The sequence below is a fragment of the Misgurnus anguillicaudatus genome, chromosome 6, assembly GCF_027580225.2.
Source record: "Misgurnus anguillicaudatus chromosome 6, ASM2758022v2, whole genome shotgun sequence".
NCBI classification, from domain to species: domain Eukaryota; kingdom Metazoa; phylum Chordata; class Actinopteri; order Cypriniformes; family Cobitidae; genus Misgurnus; species Misgurnus anguillicaudatus.
Window position 1 is genome coordinate 20,118,724 of NC_073342.2, and position 12,789 is coordinate 20,131,512.

The 12,789-nt window shown below is 37.5% G+C and overlaps 1 protein-coding gene across 1 annotated transcript; it reads right to left on the reverse strand.

Annotated features, from left to right (window-relative positions):
• Positions 1-820: 820 nt before the first annotated feature.
• Positions 821-1,841, reverse strand: cart2 (cocaine- and amphetamine-regulated transcript 2). The gene is made up of 3 exons (XM_055191994.2): positions 1,555-1,841; positions 1,349-1,432; positions 821-1,159 (listed from the first exon to the last, which is right to left on the reverse strand). The coding sequence occupies exons 1-3, from the start codon at positions 1,723-1,725 to the stop codon at positions 1,052-1,054; spliced, it is 363 nt and encodes a 120-aa protein (XP_055047969.1). The 5' UTR covers positions 1,726-1,841; the 3' UTR covers positions 821-1,051.
• Positions 1,842-12,789: the final 10,948 nt, after the last annotated feature.

Sequence of the window (12,789 nt, forward strand, 5' to 3'; positions counted from 1 at the left end):
CATTAAAATGTCAATGGTTATCTTAAGAAATGCGTGGGTTAACAAAAGAGAAAGTATGAAATGTTCTGCATAGAGAGTTGAGCTCTACCTATAAATACTGAGACAACCTAGAAGGGCTTGAGCTTTGAGACAGAAATTCACTGTGATCACTGTTCCCAAGATCTTGTAAAATCGTCAAGCTTTATCATCTTGACAATAAAATGTTATTGTTGTCATTCTAAATTTTTTTCCACAACAATAAAGTTTTTATAGCTTTTTGTGGCATAACATAGTATAACAACAATAACACTACAATGGACAAGGGTTTGATTGAATAATATATAACCATATCTTTATATAGCTTTGAAGAATTGATTTGTTTAGAATGAGAACACGATTTGTAATTCTTGCCAGATTTATTCGGTTGGTTGACAGTGATGGATGAGATGTGGCCAATTGTTTTCATATTTTGTTTTCACAGTTCTGGATTTTGAAGCATGCATATGACACCACATTAAGAAAATTGTTGATAACATTATTACTAAATATTTTAAACAACATTAATGTGTGGTTATCCTGTGCATAGGTGATGATTTCCTCTGTATTCATTATTAGTCAGCAGTGCAGTATTTCAACTACTGAAATATATACAAATTATTGATTTAACAAGATGCAGAATCAGAACATACCTTTCACTTATACAGAGCTTCATTTTCAGAGCTGTTTTCATGCAAATTTTGCCACGTTTAATATTATCGGTAAACTTTTGACCCAAAAATATATGCAATAAAGCATAATTTTAGTTTTAAGCAATTATAAAAGTAATTGATACACAGACGACTTTACAAAACAATTTATATTGCACTTTAATGCACAAAACAGTAGATTAAAATTAAATGTGACAATTACACGTTTAGCCTATCACATACAACACAGAGATTTACAGTACAACTTTCAGTGTTGCCGCACTTAAAAAAATAGGAATATAAATAAAAATGCAATAATTTATGTTATATAATGCATATGCAACCCCTCATCCCCATCCCAATCAATTCCGCAATGTGAAAAATCCTCACAAACACTTTAACAAGAAAAAGTTGCAGAACGCTCCGCGCGGACAGTCGCACATCTTGCCAATCCGAGAGCCTTTTCTGATAGCGCACTGTTCTCCCAAATCACACTGAGAAAACATGAAAAAGCATGTTATGTTACCATTACACGATTTGCTTTGTGCAAAATCGTTTTTTAATGAGGAATGTTGTGGCATTACATGCTAAATGTAAAGAACAAAAACAGTGTTGCGCAAACGCCACGTCGCCAACATACACATTTAAAAGACGAAATGTTTATATGTTAAATATAAACGTACCATGGGAACTTGACCAAATTTCTTCTCCCAAGGTGGAATTCGTTTCGTCTGCAGCTTTTCCAGAACTTCTTGCAAAGCCCCAAGCTGAATTGATAAAAAAATTTTTTTTTAAGATAATGCATCTCAGTCCCTAAAGGATTCGCGTTTTTTTAAACAGAGCTTCTATAAAGCATAAAAATAGCATACAGGTGAATTAGGCTACTTACAAGCTGTTTTTCATTTGTTAGGTTTGGGTCTTTTGGGTAGAAGTCTCTGATGGCTCGTGTGTCCATTTCAACCTCTACATCTGGGTCTGGGTCGTTCGCTCTTGCACTTGTAACCAAGCAAAGCAGCACGGCGCACACAGCCATCCGCGTCCACAGACTGGAGCTCTCCATGGTCCTGATCGCAGGGAGCTTTGGCACGGGAGCGCGCAAGTATATATCTCGTAAAAAGTTCAGTCTCAAATAATAACCATCTAAACGGTCCTGCACCCTTTTATGTGCTCAACGATGCATGCATTTATATGACATGATGTCGCCCCGCCTTTAACATTGATTCCTTTCGCACGTAAGCGCAATCATTCATTGCGTAAATGCGCAAGTCATCAAATGCGTTTGTTTTGCCCCCGGAATGTTAATTTTTTTCACTTCACTCAAAACACATCCGTCGGTGTGTCTTGTTTATGGATGAAAATATTGCAAGTATTGCTGTGTGTAGACTATAAGCACGCCTTAGCGCAACAATAAAAGCGTCTTTTTACTTTGTACAGTCTAAATATAAAGCTGTAAACGCTTAAGTAACGACCTAAACGCTTTTTGAGACTTAAGTTAAAACATTTACGACCGTATTAAACACAAATAATATATTATTACATTTTTTATGCATTTGGCAGACATTCCTATCCAAAGCGCGTTACAATGCAATACAAGGAAGGTATACATTTTATCAGTATGTGTGTTCCCTGGGTTTGACCCCACAACCTTTTGCGCTCATAACGCAATGCTTTACAACACAGCTATACAGGAACACACGATATTATTAAAATGCGTCAACTTGTATATTGTTAGTGTTGTACTGCCTTTGTGGAGGTTAAATCTACTGACCAATCCAAAATGTTGCAACTGGTGATGTTTTGAAGGAATTGATGTCACTAATGTTTCATCCCTCTAAATGTTTGAGAACGAGATCATCACATTTTAAATTTCCTTTTCATTCATCTAATGTGCAGTTAAAATGGTCTTGTTGGCAATCATATCTTGAGTAAAACTAATGATCTCATGATCTTTTATCTACAAGCCACTTGCACTGTAAAAGTGTAGACATTCAAGTGGCCTATTTGAGCACGTCTAGACTTATCTAAGCCTCAATGTAAACAAGTTTTTTTCAAAGAGAAAAAAATTGGTTTCCAATGTAAGGCCTTTTTCTCGTGTTGATGTAAAAAGCTAATAATTTGCCCATCTGTGTGACATCACAAACTATTTTAATGATGAGCAAATTATTTCGAGGTTGAACTGATAGGTTATTTGCGTATCAGCAGATCGAATCATTTCTGCCCAACAACATTCATATTAACCATTAATTTGGTGAATTTCCCTCATAGTTTGCTTGGCTGCTCAGTGTCATTTGTCGAATTCGTCTCATGGTTTGCTTGGTTGCACAGCAGCATTACTAGAAATAAAATAAGCAGACTGTAAGCTATGTGCCTGTAAGCTAAGAATTAACTCACACAAGACTTCTATATCCAAAAATGATGTTTTGTAATTTCCCGTCAGGACCCTTTAACAATGGTTGTGAGGCATATGACGCACTCTCTTTAGTCCTCATTCATATCAAAAAATAACCGATCAATGTCTAACACACCATGTCTTTCATGCAATGAAAATCAGCCTGGGCCCGTATAAAGCTCAAAATCATTATAAACACAGACTAGACGGTGTGTTAATAGAAAAAAGACTTTTAAGTGACACAAAATATGGTGTGAAAATCCTAAGTGAACAGATTTGGCCCATAACCCCAGTCAATGAATCCTTAACTCAAAGCGTGTGGTGAGCAAACTCATTCTTCTTTCCAAACACGCTTGGATCGGAAATAGAGGTTACGGGTGAATGAAAACCATTTTCTTGTGTTTTCATGAGGGAAACAACAGGTGAAACCTTTTGAAAAGATTTAACTAGATCTTATATTTCATTATTTGTCCTACTTCAATCCAGTCCACATACAAGCTATACATATTGACACATTGGTGTCATTAGCACCACCAGTTGGGTGGAACACTTTTGACCCCAGATTTTTTGTCTTTTTCACGGTACCGACTCTTCGGTAACTTGCAGGCGAAGACAGATATGTTGGCATTAACTTGTTACAGATGAAGACCATATAATAAGTCTATAATCAAAAGAAATCCAAAAACAAGCTTGAAATCACACAAATCAAAATCTGCCCAAGGCGTTGGAAACAGGATGTTTTCACAGAAAGAGAATTGCTCAAACCTATCTTTAGCACTGCAGTGAGTGTTGAGTTAAGGGGTTTAAAATCTTACCCTTGTTCCACTGCCATATCAAGTCTTGGCTATGGGGCACGATTTGATTCCCATTTGTCTCCCCGGGATCCGCTTATGTCTGCCCACGTCTACATGTCTTTCAAAACCTCTGTGTATTTAGCCATGTGCCGTCTCAACTTCAAAAACTTCATCTTCGGTCCTATAAATTAACCCCTGCCGTGTGTGACATCCCATACTGTTCTTCCTAATTAATATCTTTTATGTTTTACAATGAGAATAGATACACAACTGAATTTGTGGTTATACATTAGCTATGTCCAACAAGTTTAAGATGATGTGATTTGGTCAAGAATGGTCCCTTGCTGTCACTGGGGTGCTAAAATAAAAAAAGTACACATTTGTGCATAACATATTAGTACCAAATGTACACTCAACTAAAGGATTATTAGGAACATTATACTAATACTGTGTTTGACCCCCTTTCACCTTCAGAACTTTTTTTTATGTGGTATTGAGGTTCTGAAAGCATTCTTTAGAAATGTTGATAGGATAGCATCTTGCTGTTGATAGAGATTTTTGGGATGCACATCCAGGGCATGAAGCTCCCGTTCCACCACATCCCAATGATTCTCTATTGGGTTGAGATCTGGTGACTGTGGGGGCCATTTTAGTACAGTGAGCTCATTGTCATGTTCAAGAAACCAATTTGAAATGATTCAAGCTTTGTGACATTATCCTGCTGGAAGTAGCCATCAGAGAATGGGTACATGGTGGTCATAAAGGGATGGACATGGTCAGAAACAATGCTCAGGTAGATTGTGGCATTTAAACGATGCCCAATTGGCACTAAGGGGCCTAAAGTGTGCCAAGAAAACATCCCTCACACCATTACACCATCACCACCAGCCTGCACAGTGGTAACAAGACATGATGAATCCATGTTCTCATTCTGTTTATGCCAAATTCTGACTCTACTATCTGAATGTCTCAACAGAAATCGAGACTCATCAGACCAGGCAACATTTTTCCAGTCTTCAACTGTACAATTTTGGTGAGCTTGTGCAAATTGTAGCCTCTTTTTCCAATTTGTAGTGGAGATGAGAGGTACCCTGTGGGGTCTTCTGCTGTTGTAGCCCATCCGCCTCAAGGTTGTGTGTGTTGTGACTTCACAAATGCTTTGCTGCATACCTCGGTTGTAACGAGTGGTTATTTCAGTTAAAGTTGCTCTTCTATCTAGACTGCCCGTCTGGTACCAACAACTATGCCACGCTCAAAATTGGTTAAATCACCTCTCTTTCCCATTCTGACATTCAGTTTGGAGTTCAGGAGATTGTCTTGACCAGGACCACACCCCTAAATGCATTGAAGCAACTGCCATGTGACTGGTTGATTAGATAATTGCATTAATGAGAAATTGAACAGGTGTTCCTAACAATCCTTTAGGTGAGTGTATATACAGTGCCTTGCGAAAGTATTCGGCCCCCTTGAACTTTTCAACCTTTTGCCACATTTCAAACTTCAAACATAAAGATATAGACTGTAATTTTTTGTGAAGAATCAACAACAAGTTGGACACAATCATACAGTGGAACGAAATGTATTGGATATTTCAAACTTTTTTAACAAATAAAAAACTGAAAAATTGGGTGTGCAAAATTATTCAGCCCCCTTAAGTTAATACTTTGTAGCGCCATCTTTTGCTGCGATAACAGCTGTAAATCACTTGGGGTATGTCTCTACTCTATCTGTTTTGCACATCGAGACAGAAATTTTTGCCCATTCCTCCTTGCAAAACAGCTCGAGCTCAGTGAGGTTGGATGGAGAGCGTTTGTGAACAGCAGTTTTCAGTTCTTTCCACAGATTCTCGATTGGATTCAGGTCTGGACTTTGACTTAGCCATTCTAACACCTGGATATGTTTATATGCTTTATGTTTTGCATCATTGTCTTGTTGAAAGACAAATCTCCATCCCAGTCTCAGGTCTTTTGCAGACTCCATCAGGTTTTCTTCCAGAATGGTCCTGTATTTGGCTTCATCCATTTTCCCATCAATTTTAACCATCTTCCCTGTCTCTGCTGAAGAAAAGCAGGCCCAAACCATGATGCTGCCACCACCATGTTTGACAGTGGGGATGGTGTGTTCAGGGTGATGAGCTCTGTTGCTTTTACGGCAAACATAACTTTTTAAATTGTTGCCAAAAAGTTCAATTTTTGTTTCATCTGACCAGAGCACCTTCTTCCCCAAGTTTGGTGTGTCCCCCATGTGACACTTTTATGGATATCTTTAAGAAATGGCTTTCTTCTTGCCACTCTTCCATAAAGGCCAGATTTGTGCAGTATACGACTGATTGTTGTCCCATGGACAGACTCTCCCACCTCAGCTGTAGATCTCTGCAGTTCATCCAGAGTGATCATGGGCCTCTTGGCTGCATCTCTGATCAGTCTTCTCCTTGTTTGAGCTGAAAGTTTAGACGGACGTCCGGGTCTTTGTAGATTTGCAGTGATCTGATACTCTTTCCATTTCAATATTATCACTTGCACAGTGCTCCTTGGGATGTTTAAAGCTTGGGAAATCTTTTTTGTATCCAAACCGGCTTTAAACTTCTCCACAACAGTATCTCGGACCTCCCTGGTGTTTTTTGTTCTTCATTATGCTCTCTGCGCTTTAAACAGACCTCTGAGACTATCACAGAGCAGGTGCATTTATATGGAGACTTGATTACACACAAATGGATTTTATTTATCATCATTAGTCATTTAGGTCAACATTGCATCATTCAGAGATCCTCACAGAACATCTGGAGAGAGTTTTCTGCACTGAAAGTAAAGAGGCTGAATAATTTTGCATGGCCAATTTTTCCGTTTTTCATTTGTTGAAAAAGTTTGAAATATCCAATAAACTTTGTTCCACTTCATGATTGTGTCCCACTTGTTGTTGATTCTTCACAAAAAATTACAGTTTTATATCTTTATGTTTGCAGCCTGAAATGTGGCAAAAGGTCGAAAAATTCAAGGGGGCTAAATACTTTCACAAGGCACTGTATATCTGTACCTAAATGGTACATATTTGGACCATATTAAAGGGTAATGCCCTAGTGACAGCCTAAGCCTTTTTTGACCATTTTTTCTAACAGTGTAGGACATCCTGTGTTGCTCAAAAACACAATCCAAAAGTCATGGCTTCAAGTCTCATGAACTGTAGAAACTGATAAAATGTTTCTTATCCAAACTTTGGATAAAAGTGTCTGCTAAACGTGAAAACATAAATAAATCAAATTCCCATTGGCCAATCATGAATCAAATCCTAAATGAATAATTACTGCCAAACCCCTTCAATTAGTTACTAGGATTGTTGTTCCAGGAATAACGTTGTCAGTCCAGGAACATAATTCAGTCATCATTGGTTAATGTGACAGAGAGTTTGCACAAGCACAAGTGACAGGTTTATTTTAAATCAGCCCATGTTAAAAGAAAAATAAACTTTTTTTATTCTCCATGCGTTATTAAGTTGTTAGTGCATCAATTGGTGCAGAAGGAAGAAATCACAAGCCTATTTCTTAATCATGTATTTAACGCAATCACGTAGGATTATTGTCGATTGACAGGCACTGGATGTGCGCAGATTGGTCATTGTGTCTGACTTAAGGCATTTTAGTTCCACTTCTCTTTCGTTTATCAAAGTGGCAGTCAAAATTAAGCCCTGTGGGGATAAATAGGCCCATCGATTTGCCCATTGATCAGAAGGCAACACCACAGACCGAAATGAACCAAACAAGGTACTTATCAGGTGAAGCACACACTCATTGTGTTATCTAATTACATTCTGGTTAATAGGATCGAATTAACCTCTGGGAGGTGACCACCCTCTCATGGGTCTTTCCCAAACTTTGCACTCTGAGCAATTCCAATTTCCTTATCAGAAGGTCATAAGTTGTTGAGGCCATTAACACAAATGGCGATGTTGCATTTCTTTGCATTGCAAAAAAAAAAAACCATGAACTGAAAGCTTATTAGTCTTAGGGTTCCTATGCGGTTTGGAAAAATATGGAATTTGATTTAATTTCCGGACTATTATCCCTATTTCGTTTTCTAAATATAAAGTTAAGAATTTCTAAATGTATATAATAAATATATATTATACATACAGTAATTTTTTCATGGCGATTTGATCAGTCTGCCAGCACTGCCAAAAGATTGTTTTTACACTTGATCGTATTAGTTTAGAATGACACGAGGCTAAGTAAATGATTATAGAAATGTCATTTTTGGGTAAATTAATAACCCTTTAAATAATTGTGACTGATTTAGCATTTTGTTTGTTAAAGGCGGAGTCCACGATGTTTGAAAGCCAATGTTGATATTTGAAATCACCTAAACAAACACGCCCCTACCCCAATAGAATCTGGACCTTCTGTTGATGGACCCGCCCCACACATACGCAACACGGCAAGGATGTCGGTTAGTAGACACGCTCCTTACTGCTGAGTGGCTATAAGTGTGTTTTGGTAGTCAGCCCGTCTCCTTTTCCAAAACGTTTTTCAAACATAATGGACTCCGCCTTTAAGGTCACAAAAGGCAATATTTTAATATAGAATTTCTAAATATTTTATTTATAATTAGCCTATTGTTTAAACGGTCTTTTCAAGTTTGCTGTACCTAACAGCAAATTAAGCATTGTCATTTGACTTTACCTCTATTTTCAAATTTTCTGGTTAATTGTACAACGTCCCTTCTGTGCAACATACTTGTCGGTGCAGATAGCATTGTGTGTAAGTGTGTCGCCATGTAGCGCTGTTGTGCTTCAGGAGACCCGAGTTCGAGTCCTGGCTCATGGATTTTTCTCCATCCCGCCCTTCTCTCTCCCCACCTCACATCCTGTCTAGCTACTTATAGCAAAAATGCCAATACTAAATGTTTAGAATGTAACATACTCGTAGCAGTTGAATTTTAAAACAATTGATCAGAACAAGTTAAATATGGTCGGAAAAATCTGTAGGGAAATCTGGAAATTTGAGTCTGGAAAGTATGGAATTTTGACATGTATATTGTGTAGGAAGGAACCCTATAGTACACATTTACCCCTCAAATCAAAAATAAAGATTCATTTTTAAACAAACCTCCATCCCAAAGTTTCGTGTTTGGACACACAAAGGTCTCATTACTTTACATGACCTGTTCGAGGGGGACACTTTGATGTCATTTGACCAATTAACTGCCAAGTACAACATTACACGACAGGATTTTTTTCGTTATTTACAGTTGAGAGACTTTGTGAAAAAGGACACTACTTTGCTCACAAATTAGGACATTTCGGCTGTGGAGAGACAGCTTTTCTCACAAGCAAACAGTTCTATAAGTTCTTTTCATAAGGTTCTCAAAGATTGTGGATCTGTAAATACGGACTTATTGAAGAGGACATGGGAAAGGACACTTGATATACAAATCACAGATGATCAATGGGAGGAAGCATGGAAGAATGCAGGGACCTTAAGCATATGTAACCGAGTAAAAGCAATGCAGTTGAAAATTTTGCATAGAGCTCACATTTCACCTTCAAGGAGGCACAAGTTTAAAGAAGACTGCTCGCCAATGTGCCCGAAATGCCAAACAGAAGAAGGAGATCTTATCCACTGTTTCTGGTCTTGCAGGGAGATTCAGAAATTTTGGGTTATGGTTGAACAAGAACTTAATGCTATCTTATCCATTAATATTGGCTACGACCCAAAACACATGTTGCTTGGAATATACGAGGACATGATTGCAGACAAACATAAAAAGACACTTTGCAAGTTCCTAACATTCTGTGCAAGAAAATGTATTCTTTTGAACTGGTTAGTTGATAAGGCCCCTTCTAGGTCATTATGGCACAGGGTTATATTAGAATATGTTTCATTAGATTATCTAACCTGCGCGTCCAATAATAAAGATCATATTTTATAGAAGGTGGGACCCATTTCTGATATATATGGGCTTAGATATATCCTCTATTCTAATTAGAGGGTTTGTTTAATGAGATTTAAATGTGCGGAGCAAAATATGTAAGATACATGGTTTATATGACTAGGTCATTTTCTATTTCATATATTTCCTAAATTGATTTACTGAGGTGCGCCATATGTTTGTTAATTTTATTTGATTTATAATTTATTTGTTTTTCTTGTTTTTTTGTTTGTTTTACATTTTGTAATGTTAAAAAATTAATAAATATATTTCACAAAAAAAAACCTCCATTTTATTTTACATTTATGAATTTGGGAGATGCTTTTATCCAAAGCAACTTTAATTGCTTTAAAGCTATATATTTTATTGGCAGGTGTTTTCGCTACACTGTCAGACAAAATGGTCAAAAAAATTGTCCCTGGATGTCACTGGGGCCCTTCCCTTTCAAAAAGTACACCTAGGGGGTTCTTATAATACCTCAAAGGTACCAAATTTATACATATCTGTACATAATTGGTACATATTAGGACCTTTTTAAAGGGTACTTCCCCAGGAGTAAATTATTGTGTGAAAATCAAACCCATTACCTTTGTGCTGCTAACACAATCTTCTCCCAAACATTTTTATTGTCAAGGGCGGGCTTTATATGATGAGATGATCAACAGTAACGGAATCAACCACGTCACCAAAGAGCGCGTGTGTTGAATCTGTTTACAACGAAATGGCTGCCGCTGGAAAATTCAGATGTGTCTATTGTCATGTTGTTTCTCCTTTCGTCGCACTTATGGAGGACCAAGTTAAAGAAGCAACTGAAATGGGTATCACGGCGATGCAACTCGGCGTGCACGACAAGATGGATATAATTAGCTTCTTTTCGGAAGCCCGGAATCGTGGCTGCTGAATGGGTAAGATATAGTCTGACTGTATGACTTGGTAACACTTACAATGTTGTGATATGAATGAAATGTTGTAAACATAGTAGGTGTCGATGTACGTTCCTAACTCAGACTTAGTAAAATCATAATGTTAGTGTCATTGTAGCGAAATAACTCAATAGTAAATAACTAGCAGTTCGGTCAGGCTGCAAAAGACGCCATTTCAACATACGTCACACACTCCATAGCTCTGATTGGTTGTAGGTTCATCCATTTTTTTTATTTTATCATTTTGGGACCCCCCAAAAAAAACGTTATTTAAAGGAAGGGTGCACGATCTTTGAAAGCCAATGTTGACATTGGAAATCATCTAAACAAGCACGCCCCTACCTCAATATAATTTGGACCTTCTTTTGATAGACCCGCCCCACACATACACAACCCAGGCAACGATGTCGTTTAGTAGACACGCCTCTTACTGCTGATTGGTTACAAGTGTGTTTTGGTGTTTTCCAAAGTGTTTTTCAAAAATCATTCAATTGGAAAAGTTTAAAGAGTTTATACAACCTATTATTGAAACTAAACATAAAGCACAAATCTTGATGTTGTCACTAAATGAATGATGTTAACAGATATAAATCAAAAGACACAAATCAATACCCAAAATCCTGAATTCTCTTAAAAAAGCAGTCTCACATCTTGTTTTGTATCTGTGTGTATATTCACTGGCAGCAGAGCTGTTGCTCATGTCCCAGACCTGAGGAGACAAGACAAAAAAGCAGCCTTCGGTGCTCACAGGCCCTGAAATTTAAAGGACGTGTCACTTACAGCTGTTTCCTACATCTGCCCAATTCTTCACTCTGACAAGCAGTTAAACCTCCACGGTAAGCGGCCACCAGCAAATCAGATTTTATTTGCGCCCCAGGACTTAACCTGTCATTTTTTTTGTGTGTGTCTCTTCATGTCTGTAGAATGTTTCGAGTGTCACTTGAACCCCAGTGACGTCTTTTCTCGTAAGCTTTGTCAGACATGAATTGATGGTCCTCATTTATTTTGGCAGGAATTTGTGTTTGGAGGATTGCCATGATTAAAGAGGCGAATAACAAGAACTAACGTTTATGAGATCACAGAGAAAACCCTTCAAAGGCCCGGTTTTAATGATCTCCGAGCCGGTCATGGCGGACGTGTGACATCACCAGCCTCTGTAAAGCTCTTGTGATGTCTGCACTGAGCCTGAAATACAGTAAGTATTTGAAACGGCATTAAATTACAGCAAACTTTTAATCTTCGCCCTTTGAAAGATTTGGTGTTTATTCTTTTCAAGATTCATTTTTCATGTGCGTGTCCTGGAAAGAAAGGACATGTTTAATAACGTGTTTGTGCGTGCATGTGCGCAACTTTTTGAAAAGGACCTTTTGTGACCCTGCATGTGAAATCATAATCAAATTATGAGAGTAGGATCATTTATTTTACATTTATTTCAATATTTGACATAGTCAATATTAAATATATTAAGGTTATATTTTTACAGAATGTTTTTTAAGATGATTTTATGTAGAATTACATAATAATAAATTTAGGTGGTCCTTACTGTCTGACCAAATCATGTTTCAATCTAATAATGTCAATATGTGAGGATTAGATGCAGATTTCATTTTCTTATGAAAACCACTGTGCCTGTAAGAGGCTCTCACTAATATAGCTCCTAAGGTCTGTGTGTGTATTAGGAGCCCACACCAATTCTTTGAAGTTGAATCCCTGTAGAGGTCTATCTGTTTTGTGTGGGTGAGATCAAGCTTCATTATCTTTTCTTGATGCATGCTTTTAGTCCCATATCACCAGTGAATATCACGTGTTCAGGATATACATTCCATATATAGTCAGTCGGTATATTTTATGTGGGTGTGTGAAACACCACACAATTAAAATGCTGATCGCATCAACAGGGAGAAAACAAAAGATCGGAGAGGTTAATATTGCAAAGTGAATTTATACTTAGCTGCTTACTTAAAGGCAGAATAGGCAGGAATTATCCAAAAAAACTTTCCCACAAATTTGTTTAAACTGACCTTATATATCAATACACAAGTAAAATGTAAGTACTCTGAAAAAGAGAGCACAAAAATCGAGTGTCTGTATACCTCT